Source organism: Taeniopygia guttata, chromosome 3, assembly GCF_048771995.1.
Source record: "Taeniopygia guttata chromosome 3, bTaeGut7.mat, whole genome shotgun sequence".
NCBI classification, from domain to species: Eukaryota; Metazoa; Chordata; class Aves; order Passeriformes; family Estrildidae; genus Taeniopygia; species Taeniopygia guttata.
Genome location: NC_133027.1, coordinates 25,370,603 through 25,398,183, shown reverse-complemented (window position 1 = coordinate 25,398,183; position 27,581 = coordinate 25,370,603). Strand labels below are relative to the sequence as shown.

The window sequence follows — 27,581 nt, the reverse complement described above, 5'->3', positions numbered from 1 at the left end:
ATTACTTCCCGCTCATGTGTCTAATTTGCTTTCAAAGTGCCTGTTTTAATCTGAGAGGCATAAAGGCAAAAATTTATCATTCTTTCTACTTCAGGGAGAAAAAGTCTAAGTACTGTAAGTAAAAAAACAACAGCAAATACATATTTTGATTTTTCCAATAGTACAAAGTTTATAGAGCCATTATAGATATAAGAATCAACCCTAGATGTCTATGGAGGTGACTAAATACTCTCCCCCTTCTGCTTTGTGTGATATGAAAGCTGTTCTTTTTGGTTAAAAGCATTCAAGAAGTTATGTAGCACCTATGGCTCATTCTCTACAGAGTAAAAATACAAATAAATAAATCCATATTCTCCTTCAATACAAACTGGATCCTACAACATCATCATTTTGTCTGTATCAGAAAATATAAGCTAATTCCTGGCTATTTCCTGCTGAGGTTTGAAAATAGTGAGGCATCATGTACTGTGTTTTGAAGAGATTCATCCATACATTCACCAGATTAGCTTACAATTTTAAAGTCCTAATGGATACAAGTTCCACTTAACATATTGAAAAATAACAGATGTATATCACAGACCTTTGGTTTTCCACTTTATTGATAATGGATTTTTTAATTGGACTCAATGGACTGTGAATATTGCAATTCATCAGTTTGAGTGCATATTGCCATTCCTGTGTTTCTCATATTCCAGCACAATTTTATAGGATAAATCCCAAGTGCTGCATATTAGCACAGATTTAAATGGTTCAGCTTCACCGCTGTCGCCTGCTGACCGGTTATGGAATCAGCCTTTGCATCATCTCATCTGCTGACACCCATTCCACTCCAACACAGGCACCACAGAGGCATTAATAAAGAGATAGGATCTTGCCCTGATGCTCAAAAAACAGATTCTGAAGAGATTATCCAAGCAATGGAAAATTAGTTTTTCCAAGATCAATCTGCATGCCCTCCACCACCCATCCACTGCAGTGTTTGGAGTCAACATATCCACTCAGATTTATTCTCCAATCAAAGTCTGGAGGACTTCAGGAGATTACTGCCCTTAACATTCCCCTAAAGTAAGCATTACCACCTCTCTGTCCTGGCAGCACAGGGTTTCTCTAACTTTCTGAAACACTCATTTTGATGTAAGCTTTATCTCATGCAAGCAAGAGATTTTTAGATTACCTAACAACCTGTTCTATTTAGAGCAGGTAAAAAGAGGATGAGTATAAAGGGCCAATGAAGCTCCCCATGAAGAGAAGCAGTGAGCCTCATAGTCTGTACACAAATACATTATGGCATATCTTGAAACTAATGTCACACTCCATCAATTTTTATGCTTAATGTTCTGTAGTGGAAAGTGGCAGGTCATTAGCAGCACACTCAAGTGAATTGCTGGCTCCTCCTGAATGAAACCTGGAGGTTTGCTGCCTGCCACAGACATGCTGCCAATCACCAGGCTGGACCGCAGGGACTGGTGTGACAAGTGGATTTATTTTACATAGCCCAGACGGAAAATGAGGGCGCTCTTGCAAGGCATTTGAGGAAGTCTTCCCTCTAGCAAGTCTTCCTCTTATTTAACAGGGACAAGTGACACCTGATCAAATTGAAAAAATGCAAGAACAGACATTGCTCTCTGATCTTTGTAGACTGCTATGCTGAGGCCACCAGAGCCACGTATGGTCTCGTATGGAGAACAACAGTTACTACTGCTTTGAAGTATCTTGTCTCCACTAGATAAAATTGCACAATGTTCTTCCTCTGTGAAAACAAGAAAAAAAGCAGTCTTTTTTTAAACCTGCCAAAAGGCATGGGAGCCAGGGTTAGGTGAGCAGAGGACAGCATGTTTATCTACTCACTTTCAAATAGGTACAGCCCACTCATCATGTGAGGCTGTAAGCAGAGCTGCAGACAAGCAATACCTGAGAGCAAGGCAGGTTTTGGGCAAAGAGAAATCTCCCTTTTTTAGTTAAGTCCCATTTTCAAGCACAGGAAATTACTTTCTAAACCTGAATTTGAAGCATCTGCTTTCAGGAACACAAGTACCTATTTCACACTTAACAACACATTAGCAAGTCAAAGAGCAGATTGACTAGCAGATTGAAAAGTATGAACAAACACTGAAGACAGCAAGCACATCCTCATTTTTGGGATTGTTTTGGGATACATTAGTGAGGAATAGCTGCATCTCTGAAACTAGGAAGCTTTAATTTCCTGTTGGAGTGTTATGAAAAATAAAAAATGCCACTGGAAATACATTTATGGAATTATCAATAATGAGGAATAGGGAATGGTTTTGATATTGGACTAAACTATGGGACACCCATAAAAACAAGAAAAGCATGCATGTGCAACACAAGAGAAGGCAGAGTACACCCTAGGGCTTCTCACAGAGACATTTCTTTGTGCAGCATTCTGTATGGCATCAGGAACTGGAGGAGGAAGGGTTATGATAAAAATAGGAGGCACAAAGACAGACTGCAGGATCTGGGTCAACAGAGGAGGTTGGGGGTGGGAGGGCAGGTAAGGACACAGCAGGCTTTGGTTAAAAAAGAGGTAGAACCAAAACTCACCTTACTCAGTGTTACTGGGAGAACTGACAAGGCACAGTGCTACACTAGCATTTTGGATGACAGACTGAAAAAACTTTATATTATTCTTGACCTCAGAGGTTTCTCAGATCTTTCAGATTTTCCATGCTTGTGGCTTGGCATCTGTCTTGAGGAAATAAACCCTCTAAACTGCACACCAACATTCTCGGAAAGGGGCTGTTGAGGCAGAAATGACCCAAACAATAATTTTCATAATTGCCCAGAGGAGTTACAGAGTCCAACTGTACCCAGCTTCAGGAGGAATCAAGAACCTGATTCTCAGAGCTCCTTTGCAGCACTTGAAACCCTCTGTAACAATCCTTCCACCTTCCTGGGCCATGGAGCAGCCACCACGAAGGACGGACAAGTAGGGACAGGAACCATGCTCCATGAAGAGTACAGGAGATGAGATGCACAGCACCGACCCAAATCCTTACCACCCTCAGGACTGCAGTCTTCTGATGACACTGTTAGCCTTCTGCTGTCAAAATTCTTACCATATTCTGTTACCTGATAACTACCTTAAAAACACTGAATATCCTTTAAACTTAGGTAAGCAGGATGTATCTCAGAGCATAATAAGGAAAAGGCAGCTCTTTGCTCTCTCCCCATAGGTAAGAGCCCTAACTTCCCCAACATCAGCATGCTGACAGAGAAAGCAGGGAATAATAGATGGGCATCCAGGAAGACAGCACCCAATCAAAAGCGTCTTCTCCCCAAGGGAAACAGTAGTGCCATAGGAAATTGTCATTTTTGGAGAATTATAGCAATTCACTCCTAGAAGAAAAGGATTCTCAAAATAATTCAGTAGATTATTATAAGCAAGGGATAAGAGATTAAGCCTCCTTTTGCAGAGCAGTGAAAACAATACTGGTGAAAAAAGAATGGCTGTCTTCTCACTGACCAGCTCAAAGATATCAATGGGTTTTAACTACCAAGAACTAAGAATGTAAACAGCTGCTGCTAGTCACAGCAGTACTAAAAATATGGTCTGTTACATCCTTGGTTTTTCCCTTAAATCCTCAAAAATACTTCCTGTGCTGTAAGTGACATAATTTTAAGAAAATTATACCATGTTTTCAATGCTTAACACTGACTTATATGCAAAATATAGCTCAGTCTTATTTAAACAATCTAGAAAAACACTTCATACATTATGCATGAGTTCTTCCACAAAGATCTTGATACTTAAAATTATAGAGAAACAAGATACACTAAGTGTTGAAAGTTTTGATAACACTGAATGATTAAATAACTTCATAGTAAATGAAACTCTAAGGTTTTCTTGAGGAAACTCTTTCCTACGCTTCTCTTGCTAGGCAAGCCACAGAGATTCAAGCTCTCAGTAATGAAGAACACGTTGCTGTACCAACAGCAGAGCAAACACAGGTACAGCTGACTATAGCTCTCCAGATCAGGAAACTTCTGGAAAAGGCATTCAATACAGACTTGAGACATTTCCCTTCTTAGGGACCCATACCTTGCTGAGAATGTTAAATTTTAACTTCTCCTTGAGACCATTAAAGCCTTTTATGAGCCCGGTCAACCCTGAACGTACATGGGATCTGCTGTTCCAGGTGGATCCCTATAAGTCTATAAGGCCTGACAGAATTCATCTAAGAATACTTAAAGAGCTGGCTGATGTCATCGCAAGACCTCTCTCAATGATTTTCGAATGGTCTTGGAGAATCTGGAGAGGCTGACAAATGTTGGCCCAGTTTTCAAGAAGCGCAAGAAGGATGAACTTGAAAAGTAGAGGAAAAACAGGCCTGGCAGTGTCTTTTCTATAACTGGCAAAATTATGCAGAATATTACTCTGAAAGTAATTGAAAAACACCTGAAGGATCACTCAGTCATCACTCACAGCCAGCACAGCTTCATAAGGGGAAAGTCCTACTTGTCAAACCTAATTTCCTTTTACAACAAAGTAGCCCACCTAGCTGATCAAGGGAAGCCAGTTGATATAATCTTGGATTTCAGCAAAGCTTTTGATACTGTCTCTCACCCCTTCCTTCTGGACAAAATGTCCAGCATACAGCTGCATAAACACATCATGTGATGGGTGAGCAACTGGCTCATGGATCAGGCAAAAGGGTGACAGTGACTGCAGTGACACCAGACTGGTGACCTGTCATTGGTGGGGTTCCACAGGGCGTCATCTTAGGCCTTCTGCTCTTCCACATCCTCGTAAGTGACTTGGATCCAGGACAGGAAGGGATACTGAGCAAGTTTGCAGAAGACACTAAACTCAGGGCAGTTGTTGACTCCCTTGAGGACAGAGAAACAACAGACAAATTAGAGCGCTGGGCAATCACCATCCATATGAAGTTTAACAAGGAAAAGTGATGGCTCTTGCACCTTATCAAATAAAGGAATTTGAAATGAAGCAAGCTAATTAATCAGATGGACATCAACATCTAGGTCACAAAAGAACCTTGTGGCACAGAGACCTCCCTGTTATAATGAGGTGCCCAGTATATCAATTTTGCCTTTTCAGAGCCACATAGAATACTTTTCTCCTTACCTATAGAGGGATTGCTACCTCTGGTCAGGGCCTGTGATCTTCCATCCTTCAGCTGCAGAAGCAAACTCAAGTCTCAGGCTTTCTGGAAACCTTTCTGGAAGCCTTTCGGACTTCTTTAAAACATTTTATTCTCTCCATGCTTTTCTAAATACCTAAGCCCAGAACTCAGCTGTCAGCACGGCTCAAGCATGACACTAATGCTCTGAAAAGTCACACTTCAATGCACCACTTTAGTGGTTATCTAAAATTTGAGACAGACTAATTGTCTAACTTTCAGACTGAAAGGTCTGAAAAGCATATCAACAGAGGTAACTGTGGGACAATGCATTTTGCAGACAGCCAGCTACAGCACATCATGGGAGAGAAAAGCTGAGAGCCCTGAGCAGTGTGAGGAGCTGTATGTAGCAAAAGTGCCTTGTCTGGTGAAAGAAACTCATAATACACAGAGCTAGATAGCATAAGGAAGAATGCTTCAATGTTTGCCCCTCAGAGAGGTCAGCAACTTGAAAAGAGGCAATATTGCTTCCCAATCTGGTCTCAGCAGTTTTTTCCCCCATCTTGTAGATTAGACTCCTTCCTTCTTCCAGAGACCAGCAGTAGTTTGCTCCTCTTTATCTCTGCCTGAGCAGCTAAGTTTCCTGCTTCTGAAGCAGCATCTCTTTCTGCTGCCTCAGCAATTCCATAAACACAAAGGGAGAGGGCCTGGAGATGCCGTAAAAAGCTTTGTCTACTGCTGGGATACCTATTTACAGTTCTGTAGGAGGACAGCTACAGGAGACTTTCCAGAGTTTTCAGCCCTGTCCCTCAGCAAGTGCCATTTTTAGGTCTGTCATCAGGGATAAAAAGAGGGAACTTCTCTGTAAAAAGAGTTCACATAACATATGTTGCTGAAAGCTTCCACCAGCACTTCCCACAGCAAGAACACCATTTAGGGCTTAAGCTACAAAGATTATGTTCATGACTTTGTAGTTTCACATTTAAAGCAGAATTTTAAAGTTCTGCAATTTGGGGGGGGGGGGAATAACAAAACTGCAACCTCCCGCACTATTCTGACCTGAATTAGTTTTATCTTCAGAAATTAGGAGAAACACTTGGATTCTGAAACTAGATTTCTATGCCTTTAAATAGTTGGCAATTTTCTGAGTTTTTGATGCTTCATTTCTGAAAAACTATGACAGTCTCATTATGTATTTTATCTAGAAAACCTAGCACTTCCAAGCTCAAGTATAATTTTTGTCTAGGGCACACTGATGAAGAAGTTGGGTAGAGTAGGTACAGGACTGTTAGACCTCAGATTCCAGGATGTTTCATCTCCAGGCCACCAGAGAGTTGGATTTGGTATGTTCATCTGTGGAAAAAATCTCCTCAAGTCTTCTGGGATTAGTACATTCCTTTACACATCTGGGAATGCTTGTTTTCCATCAGCTTTTTTTGTTTTAGATCCAAACTGTCTCCAAATCATATTTATCTTTTGAAAAGCCTGCAATTCTGTCTGTATAATGTGTGTAGTCACAGAGCCCCTTTTTTGCCAACAGTTAGGGTTTTAAAAACAACCCAAGACATGCAATCAAAGGAATTTTGTACAAAGAATTCTGTACCACAGAATAAAACATAATTCAGCTCTGTGAAAAAAGTGTAGAGAGGGAGAAGATGTGATAGCTGTGTAAGGACGTAACTCACGTGTGCAAAACAGAAAATTGAATAAAGCACATTAAAAAAATGTTTACTAGAATTTGTAAGAGATACATTGCACATCACTTCTGTTAAGCAGGAAGAAGAACAACCTGTTCCCATTCTCATGTCAAACAGCACAACTCAGAGTGATTTCATCACTTTCCTGAAAGGTTTCACTGCTGAACAATGGTACCCAAAATAGAGACCACTGAAAACCCAAGGCAAATGATCACACCAAGAAATGCTGAACCCAGCCCCTACACTGGATCAAATATGATTGATCAGAAGAGCCCAACACCATTCTTTTTCCCCTCCAACTGACTCAGCAGATCATAAAGGAAATATTTTGGGGGCTGGAGGCAAGAATCACTCATATGGAAGTTAGTGAGAAAAAAAAAAAACATCACTATACATTTGTCCTGTAAATAAACCCATGATCATTTCTGCCACTGTGGTGATCCAGGAGAGACTTGTTCCTCCACTGGCAGTAACTAGTTACAACTGCAGAAGAACAACCTTGACAAATTTCACCTCTTTTCAATGGTGGGGGTGGCTGAACAGGGAGACAATAAGCTGTCTAACCAAGGCCTTCAATCACCCACTCAAAAATCTCTCCTGTCTTTACAGGAAGGGCAGGGAAAGGAAATAAATAAAAGAACAAGGCAACTCTCACTAGGTGATTTGGGGTTTTGCCAAATGGTGTTTTGTTTGTTTGGTTTTTTTTCCCCCAACAGCAGTATGCAGTGGATGGTCTTCTTATCCATCAACATTTTCTACCACACTAAACCTTGGCACAGACATTTTGCCAAGATTTCAGATGGCAAATCTGATATCTGCACTGTGTGAGTGGATTTCTTTTCCCTCTGCTGAGGTTATCTCCTATGACTACCAGAAATCCCCAGACATCCCCAAGTACCACGCAGCCAATGACGATATGCTCAGAGCTGTAACAACCTCCATGCACACAGGGATCCCAGCTGTGCCTGTCTTTAGCAGCAGCTCAGATACTGATCCCTGAACAGCAACAATTGACAACAGCATGCATGTGTCACTACACTGATGTCTACAAATTCTTCAAGAAGGATCATGCCAAACCCTACCCCCAATTCTGGCTTTGGCCCAGGACTTTAGCTAACATTTAAACACCTACGAGGTCCCCAAGAAGAGCTTAGCTCCTGGAATTCACACACCTTCTGAGCAGGATCTCACCAGATCGAACACTTCACCTCAAAACTCTTTTCCTTCTCCTACCACAGGGTCTGTTTAGATGGCAACATCACACATCCTCCTTTTTTAAGTGGTACAGCAGTCAGGCCAAGCTTTCTTCTTGGGTCCAACCACTAACAGGATGGAAAACATTCCTGAATGCTATGAAACAAACACTGTCAGGAAGTGGAAAGTGGTTTCTATGCTTGAAAGAAGGAAAAAGCTCAAGAAGAAAAGAAATATTATGCATTTGTGGTCTTTTCCACAACAGCAGGACATTCCTTTTCTGCCCATATTTTTCTCCCATTACTTACTTAATTTTTCAGAAATTAATATGGAAGTTGCTTATCACCTGGAAAAGCATTATGCTGCTAGGATAAAAGGCTTCAGAGATACTGCAGGAGGACTAGGAGCTGCAGTAAGTTTTTAGGGAAGAGAACTTCATCATGCACTTGTAACATTCAGCCTTTGTGTGAAAATAATCCTTTATCCAAGAAGGATCAGAGGTCTCCTCTGATGAGATGTGGCAGCCAGCCTGGGGAATATGCAACAAAACCAACCAAACATATTTCACCCATCCACCAGAAGGAAGGTCATCTGCCTCAGGCCAATATACTCCAACACACTGTGTACTGTTAGGTATGTCAGATGCCAGGAACACATATCCAGCAATAATTCCTCTGTACTGGAGTAACTGTACGTAGGATGGAAGGCAGAAGACTGCAGAAGCATCTACATTAGCATTCTGGTTCAGATTAAAAGGGTATACTTTTGAAATTGGCTTTGAATTTGCCTCCATGATTGATTTGTATTGTATCATCAAGCAGTGACAAACGACAAAAACAAGATTACTCACAAAGATGCATTCCCAGAGTATTCCAGCATACTGCAGCCTTAGGTAGGCATTAGCCCATGGGAGCAGACCACAGCACAAGCAAAAGAAAAACCCTACCCTAAAGTGTATGTAGCACCAACTAATTTACAGTAAAGAGATTTGCCTATCTACTGTATTTTCTAAATTAGAAATTGTCAGGATGACAATCTGATCCCATAAGCACCCTCTGCACATCCCTTACCAGAGCTATATCTAGAGCCTTTGAAGTGAAAGTGAGAAGAGAATACTAAAGTCAGCTAATCTTGAAGTAAAATTTGCCCTCCACTTAACTTCTGCTACCATTGTCAAGGATACAAAAAGTTATTGCCAATCAATAATGTAAGTCTATTAGTTAAAACAACTATTTATCTTTCAGACTTCAAAGTGGATATTCCCATCATCTATATCTGTTCTGGATGACTAAAGCTATGTTTTCAAATGCCAGAGCCCCACCAATGACTTTGTCTTTTCTTACACAAAAAGATATCACACTTGATAGAAACCTTCAGCTGAATTGAGCTTCTGCCACCAACTGATTAGCAACAAAGCATGGTACGTTGGTCATTCAGCCAGTTTTAAGTCTTGTAAAGAATGCTTCTGGGATGCACTGTCCAGGTATGCATGACAGATGCTGCATTACCTCTCCTACTACTTAATGCTTGTTTTGATTCCAGAAACAGTAAACTCAACCTTACCCTGGTTGTAATGCTTGTTTTGATTCCAGAAACAGTAAACTCAACCTTACCCTGTGCTTTGTGAGGAGTTCTAAGATGTCAAATTCTATGGAAGTACAAAGGAAGAAATAAGATCTACTTGCAACTACTGAGTGCAATTGATAGAGTTCCTCCATTTCTAAGACATGCCTTCAAGGCAAAGTCAGGTTTACAATTCAGGCAAATGAAATGGTTTAGAAGAAGAAACTACAAAGGCATATCTCATTTCTAAAACTAAACCCATTCATAGACCAATCCCAAATTGCAGCAATCCCTAACTCTTGAAAGGACAACTATCCAAGACCAAATAGCTTCTTCACTTTAAGACAACTGGCTGTGAGGTTGTTGAGGTTGTTGAGCTAGGCCTCTTCATGACAGAGAGCAGCAGATCAGAGTATAGTCCACGTTTCCTTTCATTTCCACACTAACATATAATCATAGACTCACAGAATTGTTTGGGTTGGAAAATACCTTGAAGATCATCAATGTCCAGCTGTTAAACCAGCACTCTGATCCTCAAATGCCACATCTACACATCTTTTAAATATCTCTAGGGCTGACAACACAGCCACTTCCCTGGGCAGCCTATTCCAATGACGACAACCCTTTCAAGGAAATTTTTCCTAATATCCAATCTAAACCTTTACTGGTGCAACTTGAGGCCATTTTCTCTTGTCGAGTAACTTGGGAGAAGAAATCAACCCCTACCCGTGTGCAAGCTCCTTTCAGGTACCTGTAGAGAACAATAAGGTCTTCCCCTCAGCTTCCTTTTCTCCACACTAAACCACCCCCATTACATCAGCCATTCATAAAAACCCTTGTGCCCCAGATCCTTCACCAGCTTAAACTGACAAACACATCCCCTATATAGGTTCATATAAACTGATTTGTGATTAGTGTGTACTGACCTTATCGCAATTCAAGTAAGAATGCAGCAGTATGAAAGGTCTTGGAGGTTTCAGTATTTATTGCTAATTATTCACCCATGCAATTTTTCAGAACTATTTTAACTAAAGCAAATTGAACAGTGCTTACATGGACATTATGTTCACTCACTGTAGCATAATATACACACAGTCACATCAAATAAGCTTCAAATACACAGCCTAATTTTATCGTCGTCCAACTCGGCTCCTCAGCGCTTTCAAAGTTTTCTTCATGATTGGTGCTATTTCTTCAATAACAACAAAACAAAGATACCAGCTAGGATTACAACTATGAGCAATTTTAAATGGTATTAGTATAATATTAAGCATATATTAGGCAAAACATTAAAACATTGAAATTTATCATCTTAGAAAATGCCACTTACTTTTGGTAGGCTTCTTTCCATCTTCAATCATGACACCTGAGCTAGAACTTCTGCTGTTGCCAGCATGTATCAGATTTGATAATGTATTTTTTCTGTCTCTCACTTCTGGAATTCCAATTCTTTTAAAACAAGCAAGTAAGAAAAAAGTTAGCATTTAATATCAAGCTACTATTTGCTCTGGCTCATTTAAAAAAAAATGTCAAAACCAACAGCCTGATTGGATACATTTAAGAGACTTTATACATTTCAATGTCATGATATTTCAGGTTAGAAGGAATTGCAGATGACCAGCTTTTCCATTTTTATTCTCATGTTTCTTATTAGTCTTTAAAATGAAATTATTGGAGTTTGTGACAAATCAAAATGGCCAGCAATACCACTTTGATTCATAATGCCCTGTGCTCTAGTTTGTACCTTGTGTTTATTTTCCTCTTTGAATACAGCTGAACTGCTAACTCATTGACAGAAAATGAGGGCAAATGTTTAAAAACAAAACCTCTGCAGCTGACTAGCAAAAGGCACAATAACTAAACATCGTGTTGGAATCCTCCATCAACAAGACGAGGGCTGAGACAGATACATATACAGAGCTGATGCCGCCTGCTAAAGGTCGTTAACCCAACATTGCATTAAAGTGTCAGCACAATGTCACCAAATGTGAGCAGCCTGTACTCCTCAGAGCCAGTCAGAAGGATTCTGCCAGCACTCAGTACCACTGCACACTGAGTGAGAATAGCTGCCTGCTAAGGATCTGCATGTCTGCATACCAATCCTTAGCAGGACTTTTAGCTCCTGCAAGACCAGCTTCTCAAATGAGAATTTCAGCCATACAAATTCTGCAGCTTAAAAAACCAATAGGTCAAAGAAGTGAAATTTAACTCATGGTGCCTAAACAAATCCTTTGGTTCTCCAGAAGACAAACCAGTGACTCTCTTACAGCTTCTTTCATGTCTGAGGGAAAAAGAAAAAACAAATCATGCAAGGCTTGGTCTACATCATTCAGCTACTGGTCCAGAGATTACTGGAGCACAAAGGACAAATCCACTTGTATGCTACTTTACCTGAAGCACCTAAACTGGAAAGGCAGGTCCGTGCAACACAGAATCTACCTCCCACAGAGCAGCTGAAAGCGAAAAGTGCAACTCAAAGTGCCTTAAGCTACTGCCTTGGTGAGGGACTATCTTTTCAATGGAAATAGCAACCCTATGGAAAGAACCTTCCAAATCTCACCAGCTGAAGGCACAGTTATGAAAATTTATCTGGTATAAAAGCTGAGTTTAAGAAAATTTTTACATCCAGGCTGCCCTTCCTAACCCATACTTACAACCACCTTGAGCAGCAAGGCTGTTCAACCAAGCTTCTGAAATTCACAGGGGGAAAAAAAAAAAGTATTAAAAGTTCCTGAGGTTCATTCTGGTCAACTGTATCACACCAGGCAGCTGACTGGGATTTTATCAAAGCAGGAAAACATGTGAGGCTGCTAGGCAGGTTAATAGACCCAAAACATCAACAATGGAATTGCCCTAGGATGCCAAGCAGCTTTAGTGCAATCTGAAGAAAGGAAACAGTGTCCACTTACAGTCCAGCTGGGAGGGTGAGTTCACTGGCACTTATGAGAAAAGTGCACACATGGCAGAGGAGTACACAAGACTTAAAAGGCAAGTTTGTTTCTAGCTACTGGCCACTTAAAAAAAAAGGAAAGAGAGTTATTTAGAACTTTAAAACTATTTTGCAAGCACAGTTTTGAACTGACAAAGACACAAACTCAAAAGCATAGTACATAGCACTTACTTGCACTTCGCTGTGGGATGAAGCTGGATGACAGGTCCTGCTGTCCCATGAATTTCCTGCTGTCGGCAAACGTTCCTGGGTGGTTTTGCTGCACCAGTCACATAAGCCATTTTTGCTTGCCTGCCTAGTATAGAAGCAAGGAGCAGAGGATACATGACTTTTTATGTCCTTTATGTCCAAAACTCTTTGCATTGCTGCCTAGAATCCTTAGTCCAACCAGTAAGGTAAGATTTGTCTAATGCATAATATTTGCAGGATACACCAACATATTGTATTCATGCGTTTATTTTTTAAGCAAATTTTAATTTAAGAATAACAGTGTTTGTTCTTGATGATTTCTCCTGGAAGTACAGCATTAGTACTCGCTGCAAAGAAATCACTAAACCACACATTGTCAAGAATAGCAGAAGAGATTGGGTTTTGTAAATGAAAGAGCTAACCAGAGATTTTACCTTTTGGTTTCTCAGACTGAGCTGAAAGAATATTTTTTGCAAGGATCTTCAGTTTTTCTTCTCTCTGATTAAACAGTCTCCAGTACATTTCACGCCAAGACTCATATTCTAGGAGGCTCTCATTTTTAAAGTCTCTTTGGCAGTGTTTTTTCCACAAGTGATCAGTCTCTTTTATAAACATCTAATTTAAACACAGACATCTTAAATCAGATATTTAAAAATAACATTTTCAAGAGTACCTGTTCTCTTGAGCTTATTGATACCTATTTAGCTTACAGACACAATCCAAACCTTTGGTGGAAGAAGGTGCAGAACAAATCTCACCACACGTGCTGACACAGGTACCCGCACCGTGGCAATACCATGCAGGGAAACTGACTACAGCCTGGAAATCACACAGCTTCAACCAGCAGAGCTGGAGTCAGTGAACCATGCTTACAGGCTAGACTTGTGTTTACAGCACAGGCTCAGGCCACTCCAGCTCTCAACTTGAAGCACACAGAGGAAAGGCTAATCTGCCTACAAAGGACTGCACACTCAGAACTTCAATGTCCAAGTGCAGCATGGAGCTCAAGTCCTGACAGTGTAGATAAGAAAACTACCACATACATGAAATCACAGCCCATCTACTTCCTGATCAATATGCTTTGCTGGCTTAATAGTTTGTAACTTGAAAACAGTTGGTTCTGACATTCCCAGCTATTTCAGTGGTAAATACTATGGTCATCTTTTTTTCTTTCTTATTTTTAAAAACAGAAATACTCTTCTATACACACTGTCTTTCACATAGAAATCAGTAGTCATCCTCCTCAATGTTTTAAACTTGAGAAAGAGAGACTTGATAATGACAGATGACAAAGAAGTTAGTATGCACAACAGAAAACCAGTGCAGCCCATGCATTTGTGGAGCGCTGTGGTTCCCCAAATTTAACAAGGCAGAATTTACCAGATTACATTTCTCTATTCGGAACAACTGCTCTGGTGTGCAACGTGTTAGCACAGGCTCAAGAATTTCAAAGGGCACACCTCCTGCTTCTTGTAGCACTACAAAAGAGGACAGTACTTTCAGTATCTCACTTATTTTACTCAATGGGTAACACCACTCAGTTTAAAAATAAAAAAACACAAGTTAATTTTAGCAAACACTAACACAACATCTTACGTCAGGCTATGAAAATATTTATAAATCAGCAGTTCCATACTGACTAGCAGTTATGAGGATGGATAAAGGATCCTTGAATAGTCATTGCCCCATCTTTACTGATATGCATCATTTCCTCCTCTGCCTATGCAACAAAGAAAATAATGTCTTGATCACAACAAACATGGGGGTAGAGGAGCAGAATTTTTTGTTTATCATTTATAGGACATTATTTTAAGTAAACTTGGACCTTTAAAAGTCGTAAGCTTTCAAAACAAAACTACAGTTTAGCACAGTCATTAATCCATTTCTGTAAGTGCTTTTCACCCTGCTCCAAGTCACCATTTGTAGGGAGGGACAATATATTTTAGTAAGCCAGTGGTTGGCATGGAGAAAAAAAAAATCTCATACCCTTAAGAGTCACAAGTGCTACAAATCCCCTGAAGTACTCACACTCAATATTGTTATGAAGCATGCGGACACACTGCTCATACAGTGTAAGCATCTTCGAAAGGCAGACTGCCTTGGAGCCAGAGTACACCTGCATTTTAGAGCTCAGTCTCTGTCCTGGGAATTGAACTATCTCATTAACTTGCTGGGGTGCTTCTACAACAGGTACTGCAGATGCTGCAAGCAAAACATCAGGCAGGTTTCACTTAACATTCAGCTCTGAGATAAACATCAATTACTTTTACTTACATATACAAAGTATTTTCTTAATACAAAGTTACTACATTACAGCATGGGACCCTTGCACCTACTGTAAATTGCAAAAGTCAATTCACCATCATCTAACTCCAAGATGTACACTGCAAGTGAGCCACACCAACTCAAACTAGACTTGCTTTATCTCCAGTCTGCATGAGCTGTATTCACAGCTCAATTGCCCTGTTAACCTATCCACAGAACTTTACTAATCCTCCTGAGTTATCTTAGAGAAGCCAGAAGCTGCAATAGCAGCAATGTTTCAATATCCCAGTGGTAGGAAACCACATCAGAAGAGCCACTAGGGGAACCACTGGTACTTTATGTTACCGACCTATAATGATGCTAGTGCTTCCTATGCCAAAGCTAGACCTAGTGGCTCATATATTTGTTTTACTTAAGATAATTTCGGCTAAGGCTTGGCCTGCTCTAAGGTATAGACAAGAGTAAAGATAAATGGAGCCTGTAGAACAGCCACTTCGTTTATGCCTTCTCTAAGTCTGTGGTAACTTTCCTCAGTATTCCTTTACTCAGCAAGCCATAAGGAGAAAGGTCTTATAACTCGCTTTAGCTTCAACATGATTTCCACAGATGAGAAAGTGAGGCTCTTCTTTGCCATGGACTGATGAGCTAAAACAGCTTATTGAAAAAAGGCATAAAACATTTCTACACAGAGCTATAAACACGTGTATTATTTCACATTTATCAGTGATATATTACTTACCTGTAAAGTCTGCAGCATACTGGGGAGATGATTCTGAGATGCCTGGCAGAGTTTTAGGTAGCGGAGTATTAAGAAGCTCTTGGAGGGATGCCACTTTGGCCTGTGCACAGTCAAGGAAAGATTGCTTCAATATTATAAATTCAGGGTTAACCAGGGGTTAAAATAAGTTACAATAAACCCCCAAAGATTTATGCAAATTCCAAAATTAACTAAGATATCTAGAATTCTTGCTTTTCTACACTAACATTTACTCATAGGATTACTTTTCAGTATATCCTTTCATACTCCACTTACCATGACTGTACCACAAAAGGAACTTAGTGAGACATCTGCAATTAGCACATAGAAAGATTAAAGAACAGAGTCGATATATAGAGCTAATGAGCTTTCAGATAAATCACTATCGAGGCATGTAGTGAATGAGGCAAAACTGCAAGATGACAAAAGCATAATTCTAAAAGATAAGAAACAGGTTTATATCTGGTCCTATCAAGTCTCCTAGATCACACTCAGTAAGCCATTTAGCCTAAAACATTCACAGCTAATCCCCTAAAAATGGATTTAAAGATGCAGCAGCCTATTAACTATGGGTTCCTACAAATGGATCAAATGCAACATCTAAATTGGGTCTCAGGTGTCCTCCAACTGCAAGTCAGGCACTTACAGCCCAAAACTTGCATTCCCTGCACTTCATTTAAGTATCTAAAGTAACTTTTCACAAGTGCTTGAATAGCTGAGGTTTTTCCTCAAACAGTTTATGTTGGCGTATCATACATAAGCCTCTACATTAATATTTCCCCATCTGGGACAGAAGATACCACACTCAGATTGCAGATCTTCATAATAAAAAAAGCCTAAAGCTTTCACATCACAGTGAAGATATAAATCTGAAGATAATGCTAATTTTCAGTGCACAAAAGGTCCTCATTTAAAAGGTCTAATTAATACATGGTTTTGCATACACATTTTCTCAGAGGAGCTACTTACGCTTTTTGCATTTCAAGGGACTAGGACCAGTCAGAGAATACATATATTTTAAAATAATTAAATATATATTAATACATTATAAGAATATGCATAATCTAGTTTTATGTGCAATAATGCATTTAAAGAATGTTCAGTTCCACTGCAAATGTTAACATTTGCTATTAAAGAACCACATCATCTGACAAAAGGACTGTTCTACACACAAAGAGCTGCAGTAGCCACAAACCAGGATGGTCCAGAAATAAAAAAGGTGGACATCTTTCAAAAGGTAACTGCTTTTGCATTTTGCAAGGCAGATTAGTTGGTAAGGAACAAACATTATTGTAATATTGGAAACAACGCTAAAAATACAAGTAATTCAACTGAAAACTGAATCTCTTTTTTCCCTCCATTATTTTAATTATTGGCAGTTGCAATGTGGCTGATACATCAGTCGTGCAATCTGTTCCTTAAAATAAATATAGATAAATTTCAGTGAAATTAGAAGTCCAAAACACTTGTTTGTCTGTTATTATCTCAACCCTGTAGTGGTTTACCTTTTTACTGGGAGTTTCTGATTGATCACTCTCACATTTTTTTACATCTTTAACTCCCTCTTTTGCCTGAGAAAGTTTTGAAGTCTTTTGTAGTAATGAGCTGTTCTTCTCTTCACTGCACTTTTTTGGCCGGGCACCTGTTGAACGAGCTTTTCTCTTTCTTTTGTTGGTATTCTCATCATAAGTAAGATAAGATTCAAAAGACATAGTAGGAGGTTCAAATTCCTCATCACTAGATGATTTGGCTTGGTCTTTCATGACAAGATTTTGTTTTGGTTTCTTCACACGTTTAGGATTTCTCTGTTTGGAAGCACCCTTACTAGGTTTTTCTTTCAGGGAAAATAAGCCTTCATTGGCTGCAGAGGAATGCTGCTTTTTTGAAATTTTCTTGCTCTCTGTGGAGGTGCTCTCTTTGAAGTCACTTTCTTTAGCCTGAGAATTGGTACCCTGGGAAGCATGCATAGAACCACTGCAGCTAGATACTTTATTATCACATTCTTTTGGAGACTCAGAATTAGTACTTTGATGAGTCTTTTCACAACAAATATGCTCCTTATTAAGCTTTGTAGCAATGGGAGCACTGCTGGAACTTCTAAAGGCCAGTACAGATGTTTCAGGTTTCTCTGAAGGATTAATCTCCTTGGAAACAGAAGATTTCATCTCATGTTTTTCTTTTTCATTATTTTTTCTTCCCCTGTGATCACAGCAACAATAGAAAAATTATATTCCATTCTGTAGCTGATGCTAAACTCTTACACAATCTCTTTTTCTGATATTAGTAAAACTAAAAGCATAAAATCACACAAACATAGTTTTGTTACATTTTGAAACGTCATAGTTTCACAAAACCCAGAACTTAGTTCTACACTGTGCTCTTACTCTTCCATTATCATTACAGAATCACATAAATCTTGGGTGCAGCACTGCTAAATACCAAAATAAGAACTGATACCAAAACAAGTGGGGAGTAGGGACATAACCCTGAGCAGGAAAACAAACCTAGCAGTACTATCTGCTTACATCATGCTGGATACCACTTTTCACAAAGCTTCCCTGCATGCTTTGTCACAAAGACATGGTGCTTGAAATAACTAGGAGTCAGAAAAATTTACAACATGCTCTGTAGGTGATACAGATTAACAGGCCAGGCTTTACAATTTGTTTATCACAGATTCTAATATTTTACCTTCCTGTTGTTTGAACTACTTCAGATTTAAAATCCACTGTTTAGTCAAACTATTCCCTTGGCTTTTTCAGCTCAGCTGTTTGGAACTGTTGGAACTCTGTGACACATCTAAAGCAGAGCAGGCCTGGCCATGGCAGTGGTGGCTGCTTCAGTCTCAGAAGAATCTGCATCTCTTCACTGTGCCTCCTCCAATGTTGGAAGGCCCTCTCAGTCCACAAGAACATTACAAGAAAAACCTCTATACAACCACATCACTGGAGAGCTGCTTCATTTAACCACCACCTCTGGAAAGAAATATAAAAAGTTTCCCAATTTCTTGAAGTGCATAGCAGTGCCCATCATGGTTTAGTCTCATTTGCACCAGCTGGGACCTGAGAACTTGTGCCAGTCACAAAAAGCAGCTGAAGCCAGGGTGCCAAATGGCTAGTGGTCCAGTAATGGTTTGATTGTTTTCCTCATATTTTACAGCTGCATTCTCATTTCTTGCATTCAATTCAGGTTCCAATCAATTTACATGTGCCATTCCAAACACCTTCCTAAGTTTCCAATCTGTATTTTAAAATTGCACTACAGCACAATTAAGTTTAAGGAAAAAAGTTCACACCTACCTTTTACTTTCTGGAGAAATAAGCTTTTTCCATTGTTTTAACAGACTTTTAGCTACATTCCCAGCATTGGCATGTTCCCTAAAACTTTTAACTGTTTTGTCTATGCCAGTTTCCTGTTGAAGATAGTGCAAGAAAGATGGGCAGAATAAATCATAACTCTCATCCCAAATAAAATATCCTCTAAAACTGCTACAAACAGTCTTAGGCTAGTATTCAGGGCAGTCCTATGGCAGCCAAAGAATGAATGCCCTCTTTATACTGCAAATGGAATTGAAGGAAGTAGTTATTTATAATCAAATATGGGGAACAAAATGCAGGCTTAATTCATAAAACTAATATAAGTAATTTTCCTCCATTAAATGTACATATTTCAGGAATTTCACTTCTCTCAAATGCTTAAGCCCGCAAAAGGCATCAATTCAAATTTCCTTTAGGCTTATGAAGTACATATGAGCATATTAGAGAGCATGGTGTAATATAAAATACATCTCAATTATGGGTTTACATCTCAAATATAGGGTTGAGGGGTCAGAGCAGCAGAGTTATTTTCACATATCATTGTGTCTTCAAGTCTCATTCTAGTGTGTTTTGTTTAAGCAAAAATGTCTTGCAGACTTTTAAGTGTTTGTAGACTCACTGGTGATTTTAATATATTATCAGTAAGCAACTCTGATTCACAAACCCTCACTTTTAGATGCATGCAAAATATGAATTTCAGTATGTTCACTGCAACCTGTGAATGCTCTTGCTAACAAGTGGAATTATACTCCTGTGAAGTCTGAGCTATACATGTAACTCCCACATAAACAGCTCAGCCTCCAGAAAGGGCTTCCTTAAATTAATGTCAAGTATATTTAGCTTGTATATAATTTGAGAAACCTGATTTGTTAAGTCAGTTATTGCAAACAGATGGAAGAAATCTGGTGGGACTACTTCATAAAGCTATTTATGTTCTTCAAATGCATTAAAAATATGTGGAGCCCTCCGCTGTATCACTTTCCTCTATTTGACATGAAGGCTTCCATCAAAGTCTATCACATTATAAAGCATGCAAAATTCCTGGGAACACGAATCATCTGCAGAAACCCTTTATCATTTTAAACAACTAATTGCAATATGAGATTATGTATTTTTATTGGAAAACAAAATAAATGCTTTATTTCAGTAGAAGTCTGCTGGTGTCTAGGCAGACAAATGCCTTTACCTGAACAGGCCATTCAAATATCTTGGCAACTATATTTTTCCTCTTACTCTTCAAAGAATTCTCTCACAAAACCCACATTTTTCTTCTTTTCAAAACACAGACACATTGCTTATAATAGCTAGAAGATTCACAGACCAGTATGAGAATATCTAATACAGAATTTGATAGGATGCAGCTTGGATGAGGATAAAAGTCACAGGAATCATTACTGGGGATTCCTCCTCTTTAAATGCAAGAAACTACCTTTGAGCTGCTAATGAAAGATGGAAGAGTTAGACAATTGACTTAAAGAATGATTCACCCATATTTGCTTTAAGCATTGATTGAAGGCAGTTTTACACTGAAAAGAAGCCAATCTGATTAGCAAAGTGTCCTCTATATCCTCAGTTCTATCACTGTTGACATAATACTGCATTTATCAAGCTGGATGACCAGCTTTTGAGAAATTAATCTAACCAAATAGGATATAAATTTAAAATTATAAAATGCAACATGTTCACCACTTCTACAAATGCACACTCTTGACATTTACACAGTAATTCACTATACAAGAGTGTAATGTAACTGATCACTTACCACTAAAATATCCAGTGATAAATCCAAACTTTGTAGTTCCTTAAGTGTTTTTATAATCTGGAAGGAAACATCAGACTTGCTATTTTAAACAAATACTTTGAAATCTTAGTCTGTTTTTCTCATCCTCATTCACATATTTAATCCAAAAATACACAATAGTGTTGAAAGGAACATCCAGTAACTCCTGGAAAATTGTAAGCACTCCTTTATTGCACATCAGGGCAGTGTTTGCAGTCAGTGCTGTGAACCAGTACAGTCCTGCCAACTCTTCAATTTGAGTAACAACAGAAAATCCAGCATGTAGTTTGAATTTACTGCTACAGAGATTACAGCAAAGATCAGCAAGCACACAGTCAGCAGCACTACTCCATCAATCCAGGCCGAGAAAGGACAACATAGCTGGTGCAAGCCCAGACTGCACAAAATAAGGTTTTGAAAACATAACTGCAATTTGAATTTTTACAAAATAAGCTCAAACTGTTTTCTTTTGCACTGTCAAAGCTTACACCTGTTACCAAACTCAAACTTATCTTTCCATAAAAGCAGGAATTATTTTTTCACATACAAAATGCTCAACTTTCTATGAGAAGTGTATTAACAACAAAAAAGTCACATTTATAAGCAGAGTATAAATTTCAACCCAATATACATAATAAATATAACCCAATTTATTTGGCAACGGGTAGCATATAGCACCCCAGAATCTTGCAGCTAACCACACACAGCAAATTTTTCTTATCTTTCTGTTATTGTTTAAGAATGGCATTCCTCAGTTTAGTGTTGCCACTAAAACACTCCCAACCACACACATGAAGCTATGTTATGGAGATGACAGAATTTATGTACAACTGAAATAGCAAGATTTCAGAGGGCTTTCACAAAGTCTGAAATACTAGTCAAGTGTTTCAGATCATTGACATTTCTCAGTGTAACACCAGGGACACAAAAAACGCTACCCAGAAATCTTCTGACAACAAAACCAGCTATATTAAATTAAATTACCAATGAACTGTCATTTATTATATTAGATACTGTTTCTGAAATGGCCTTGCAGGAGGTGGAAGAGGTACTAAAAATGAGTAGCAAGCTCAAAAAAACAATACACAAGTTGCACCCCAAGGGTATATCGCTCTAAGTCTCATTGTTCCTATACTGCATTAGAGTAGTGGAATCCCACATTTGACACTGGTCTTCATTGTGCTCAGCGGGCTCTCTCTCATGCCTGGCATGCAGCTCTTCTGTAAATCATCCACCCTGAAACAGTGCTTCTGAGTCTAGAAAAGCACAGCAGAATTGTTTCACAGCCTGGGAAAATGTGAGACAAGCTAAGACATACAGCTAGGACCAGAGGTAACAAATCAAATTTCTCCCAAAAAGTTCAGCTAGCTACAAAATGGCAGGATACCTAAAGAAAAATTAAAAATTAATTAATTTTAAAAAAGCTTCCTCACCAAGATTTTAAAATCAGCACAAAAGCCATATGAAGTTCTGCTTATCTTTAAGATAAGACAATCCCCAAGAAACATAGTAATTGCTCACAATGTTAACAAAGTTTCTAATGCTTGAGATGATCAGTGTCAAGTTAGTTCACTTTTATTTAATTAGACTATATATCTTCATTGATTCAATTTATTTTGCAATGAAAAAGGAAGTAACCCACTGCTGACACGTTATGTTGTGATATTTACCATGTCTAGATAATCAAGCAGTGCAAACCACTGGGAATAAATCCCATTTATTTTGCCAGAGACAAACCTACTTATGGAAGAATAAGGGATGGTTTATTCAAGATGCAGAGAATAGGGGCTTTGAATACTTTCTCTTGATGGATTTTGGACTTAGTTAACTCATAAAGCCAAGTTTATTTCAGAAGAAAAAATTCAGGAAGCAGGCAATTACTATTCACACAACTTCAAGCCAACCATCTAAATTACAAAAGTACCTAGATGACAAGCATGTTCAAAAGCAGTCAACATATTTTAATGAAAAACAAAACTTCCAAGGTTTCTAAACTACAGACCTCACTGCTCATTTTTGTTACTTGAAATGTATATCACATTTGGAAAATTAAGACAAATAACACTGTTTCATTTTAAACATTAGAAAAAATGGACCAGACACACTGATAAGGTTTTTAGAAGTGATACCAACCATTTAGAAGCAGGGAACAGCTCAGGCTGCAGGGGAATCAGCAGCTCTGCACATGCAGGGACTAGTACAAGACTCTGTTCTCAAACTGGACAAAGTAAATGGCCGCATCCAGTCTGCCAGTAGGAGTCACATCTCCAAGTTCTTGGGATTTAGAACCAAACTTACTTACAGCCTCAATCAGGAAATAAGCAAATATAATTTGTGTCAAGCATCTGCCGCAGCAAAGAAACTTTATGTTTATCCTATTTGCTAGATATCTCCAATTTCTCTACCAAAGACAAAGCACAAATACCAAGCTCCAGTATCTATTGGGCTTTGGAGAAAGGTACACTGTGAACCACAAGATACAGTAAAGTCTCTCACCAAAACCACAGCTTGCTAGAAACCTAACTTTGTTGTCATGATACCTATATAAAGTATACCATTATAATTATTGCATAAAATAAGGCAAAATTATTAAGTCTGTTCTGAGAAGGCCTTCAAAAACAAAATAAAGACTGACTATTGAGGGATCTTTCTCTAACCATTTATTTCACTATTGAGGGTCTTTCTCTAACCATTTATTTCACCACAGCATTTTTGGCCTATCTGGCTCTTATCTCACTGGACTGGATCTGGCAATTTCTTCAGGGAAGACCTTCCATATACACACAACACATATGTAACACTCCGCTGGTTTTCAGACTATTTTACCTCACTATCAGCTATATCCTCATGGAAAAACTCCATCTACTCTAAAAGTGACTAAACTTCACAGGAAAATTTTGAAGAAAATTTATCTTCATATGCAATTCCTAGACTAGTCTACGTAATTCCTAAATACTGATTTATAAAGAACAATCAAAACCCTACAGTGCAGGGTTTTTTTCCCATAAAATACATTCCAAGTAAAACCAAGACTTAGGTCTTCATGCAATATAAAGAGGCAAAGCCTTATGGACAAACAGAGCTGGCACCCACATAGTGGTATGAGACAAAAAGCAAAGATGACAGTAGGAACAAAAGCAAGCAAAGATGCAGGGAAGAAGGGAAAGCAAGGTGGAATCTGGAAAGCAGAGACCACTGGTAATAAGCAATGGGAAAGAATATAAGCAAACAAAATTCACCTAAGCTGTTCACCTAAAACAATTCCAAGTTTTGTTTTCAGCTACTAAATCTAATGATTTGTTAATTACACTAAAGGAGCTTTCTTCCAATCATCTTACACAATACAGAAATAAATGTAAATGCTAATCACACACTTTACCTTGGCTCTTTAGTTTCATTAAGTTATGCTAGCCAGAGCTACAGCCAATCTCTGGCTATTTCATTATGGTTCCAGCTAGGCCAGTGTTGTTTTTAAAAGCAGCCCTCAGAACAGGACATAATATTCCTGTAATTGTCCTTCTAATGCCATATAGCAATAATAACATAACCCTGCTAAGCTACCCAAAGATAGCATTTACTCCATAAGCCACTGCACTCTACTGCAATTTCATGCTCAACTGGCAATACATCAGAGCTCCAAATCATTTTCTGAGTCAATGCTTTCCAAAATACAGTCTCCTATGCTGAATGACCTATATTCATAGCTCCTAGCTGTGACTTTCCACTGAGCCATGGGAAAACATGTGTTGCTCAAATGAATGTAGTCTACCACATGATCAAATTTGGTTTCTAGAAGGGATTCACTTTATTTGATACAAATGACTTTAGTATGTGCAGCAGTTCCCTACAATGTTTGCTGTCTTCTAAATTAAGGAAGTTTCAGCAGCATCATGTCACAAAGAGAGCGCATAATCACTCTCCTACCCCTCCAAAAAACCACCACACACTCACAACCCAACATTGTTTCCTTATGAGGTCTGGCACTTATTTTTGGCTAGTGCAACTGAAAAAAGTTTTACGTATTATATCAGGCCTGTGACACTGCTGCTCTAATCAACATCACACAGAAGCAAGTCCAATGCCTGGAAGCTTGCATACATTCACAATTAGTGCCAGCCAAATACAATTTGAGATAGATTTTGCAGAATGTATCTAAGTAACGTCGCATTGAGTGGTATGGATCACGGTATCACCCTTCAATTCTACATCAGGTACATCTTAACATCATGCATCATTCCTTTATGGTCAATGCCAGTGAAGACCATTTCACTGACCTTTAACCTAGCACAGTACTTTTTCCCCTGCCTTCCCTAGAACCATAAGCAGCACTCAACAACTGTTCTTTCCTTTGTCAATTCTCTAAAAACTCAGTGGGTAGCTATCAAACCTCACACATCAAGAAGCTTTTGAAATGGACAATTGATGTTCTGCGTGGTTATCAAAAGCTTTTTAGCAATATTAAAAAGTCCAAAGACAAATAATATTCTCAGTAGGGAACAGAAGTATTTGAGAACAATGCTTGCCTACATACACATCTGTAATATTGATTTGTAATTCTTTTCACAAATATCTAGAATTCTCCTCTTTGCCTTTAAAGATGCTAACCACATAATTTCTCTTATTAGATTCAACTTCTGTTAGGAGTACCTTTCATAACTGCCAATTTACAGCTATCAGTTCCTCACTTTCCCTGCCACTCCTTAGGCCAGGTTACCCATAAACACTTCTATTTCACTAGACAGTTTTACCAGTGACAGAAGTGCTGCAGCACCACCATTAGCTCATTTTATACAGCACCTACTTGCAGCTATGCTACACAAAAATATTGTCTCTCCTGCCTTAATGAATCCAAATTAGCCAGAGTTGTTCTGATTTTTCACTCTAGTAGAATGCTTTGAAACTTACTGGTTTGGGATCACTTAAAAACTTATTACCACTAGAATTGTTTATTTTCTTTTCCTTTGCTACCTCTTGTTCAAATAGCATATCAACACTAATCCCAAGTACAAATTCAGACACTGTAGCATAGGAAGAGATCTTTGGTTAATTGAACTGCAAATTAAAACTTCTGAAGAAGCACCTGCATAGATATTTGCATTTTAGACAGATATTGTCTACATCACAGGCACTCAAGAAGATAAGCCATTATTGGCTATGAAAACCAGTATTTCTTCTATACGCATACACACATACTTTGAAAACACACTGTAGACATGATTAATAGCTAAGATTCTCAGCAACTACCAAATACAATGCCATTTTTAGTGGCGCCCTCTGCCTCCAACCACAAACCTGTATCAAGTTTTAATGCCTCTGAAGCCCATAAAGGTAAAAGCATCCTGTATTTTTCAAAGCAAATGTGACCCTCCAAAAAATAATTAAAAAAACAAACAAAAACAAGCAGAAACCACATCAGTGTTTCTAATACACCTTCTTCAGTCAAATGTAATTTATTGTTTCATAGAACGCTGAGGTCAATTTGGCACACGCTACTTTGCTTCTATTTCCTCGGGAGCGCCGGCTGCTGCTCAGAGAGCGGGGCGGGCCTTGCTCCCCTCAGCCCCTCCGAAGGCCGGAGCAGCCTCAGCACCTGCTCTGATCGCGCTGCCCACCCATCTCTGCCTCCCTCAGGTGTCCCTCACTACCGCTCGCAGCTCCTGAGCAGCCTGGCCACCCTACAGGGGCTGTTTCGGAAGAACTGTTCAGTCCTCCCTGGACCAGGAAGAACAAGGCAGGGCGTGACACGCCCGGCTCTTCTTTGATGCGTGCCGCTAAAATCAAGCAGCAGCGCGTATTTCTCACAGAAAAGCTCTTATGAAGACACAAATAACAGCCCAGCAGCTGCCGCGTTTGGTCTCCCGGCCGGGTACCTCCGCGGGCTGCTGCGCAGAGCGCAGCCGCTCCTGCAGCTCCTGCAGCCTCCGCGCAGCGCTCCGCCCCTTCTCCGCCATGACGGCACCGCCGCCGCTCCGCCCCTGCTCCGCCTCGGCCTCGGCACCGCCAGCGGGGCTCCTGTGCTGCCGCCCGGCGTTCTTGTAGCCGCGCCCCCTCCGCCATTGGCCGTTCCTGCCGGCCGGGCTGGTTGTTGGCTGCCCGGCTGTCAGCACTAGCAGCGGGCTGTGTGCTTCTCTCTGCCTCGCCGGGCTCCGTGTGAACGCAGAGCGCGGTGCTGCGCAAGCCCAGCGCAGCCGGGGCGAGCCCGCGGGGACGGGCCAGGAGCGGCCCGGGGAAGGCCGCGGCGCTGTGCGCTGTGTCCCTGCCAGGGCGGCCAGCCCCGGGCGGGCCCCGTGCTGCGTGGGGCAGGTGGGACACGGACAGTGTCACTTGCTGCGGCACATCTGTCCTGCTAGCTGCCGCAGCCCCGAGGCCCGTGGCATCCCTGGTGGCTGTGGCTGTGCCTGGCAGCGAGGCTGCCTTGTGGAAGGGTGTCTTGTGTTGGGGCAGTGAGGCCGAGCTATCCGTGAAGCCGCGACTGGCGCCGGCAGGCAGCCCACTGCAGCCCTGACTCGGGCTGAAGGGGATCCTTTTCTTTAGGTCCTGCCTTTTTTGTTTGGTTGGTTGTTTCTGGTTTGTTTTGGTATGGTTTTGGGGGGGGGTTGGGGGATTTTTGTTTGTTTGTTTGTTTTTGTTTGTTTGGATCTTTGGTTGGTTTGGCTTTTTTTGCTGGAGGTGGTCTGAGCACTTCTGGGCCCGGCAACTTTCAGCAGGGCTATCCCATGGATTACCTAAAACGCTTATGACAAGGAGTCAGTCTTTGCGCTGCCTGAACT

General features: G+C 39.9%; 1 protein-coding gene across 1 annotated transcript; it reads right to left on the bottom strand.

Moving 5' to 3' along the window:
- Positions 1–10,520: 10,520 nt before the first annotated feature.
- Positions 10,521–27,581, bottom strand: LOC100224932 (elongin-A). The gene is made up of 11 exons (XM_030267349.4): positions 26,682–27,581; positions 20,794–20,850; positions 19,014–19,126; positions 17,220–17,913; positions 15,697–15,796; positions 14,721–14,894; positions 14,073–14,170; positions 13,127–13,307; positions 12,675–12,798; positions 10,884–11,002; positions 10,521–10,745 (listed from the first exon to the last, which is right to left on the bottom strand). Exons 1-11 carry the CDS (start codon positions 26,760–26,762, stop codon positions 10,684–10,686), a joined length of 1,803 nt encoding a protein of 600 aa, XP_030123209.4. The 5' UTR covers positions 26,763–27,581; the 3' UTR covers positions 10,521–10,683.

What these genes read in the sequence shown, in the direction of transcription:
- LOC100224932 (XM_030267349.4), bottom strand. Translation starts at nt 26,762, where the DNA reads ATGGCGGAGAAGGGGCGGAGCGCTGCGCGGAGGCTGCAGGAGCTGCAG. An exon ending in ATTTCTCCAGAAAGTAAAAG is followed by an intron (nt 17,914 to 19,013) that starts GTAGGTGTGAAC and finishes CTGTGATCACAG; the next exon opens with GGGAAGAAAAAATAATGAAA. An exon ending in GCTTCATAACAATATTGAGT is followed by an intron (nt 14,171 to 14,720) that starts GTGAGTACTTCA and finishes CCTCTTTTGTAG; the next exon opens with TGCTACAAGAAGCAGGAGGT.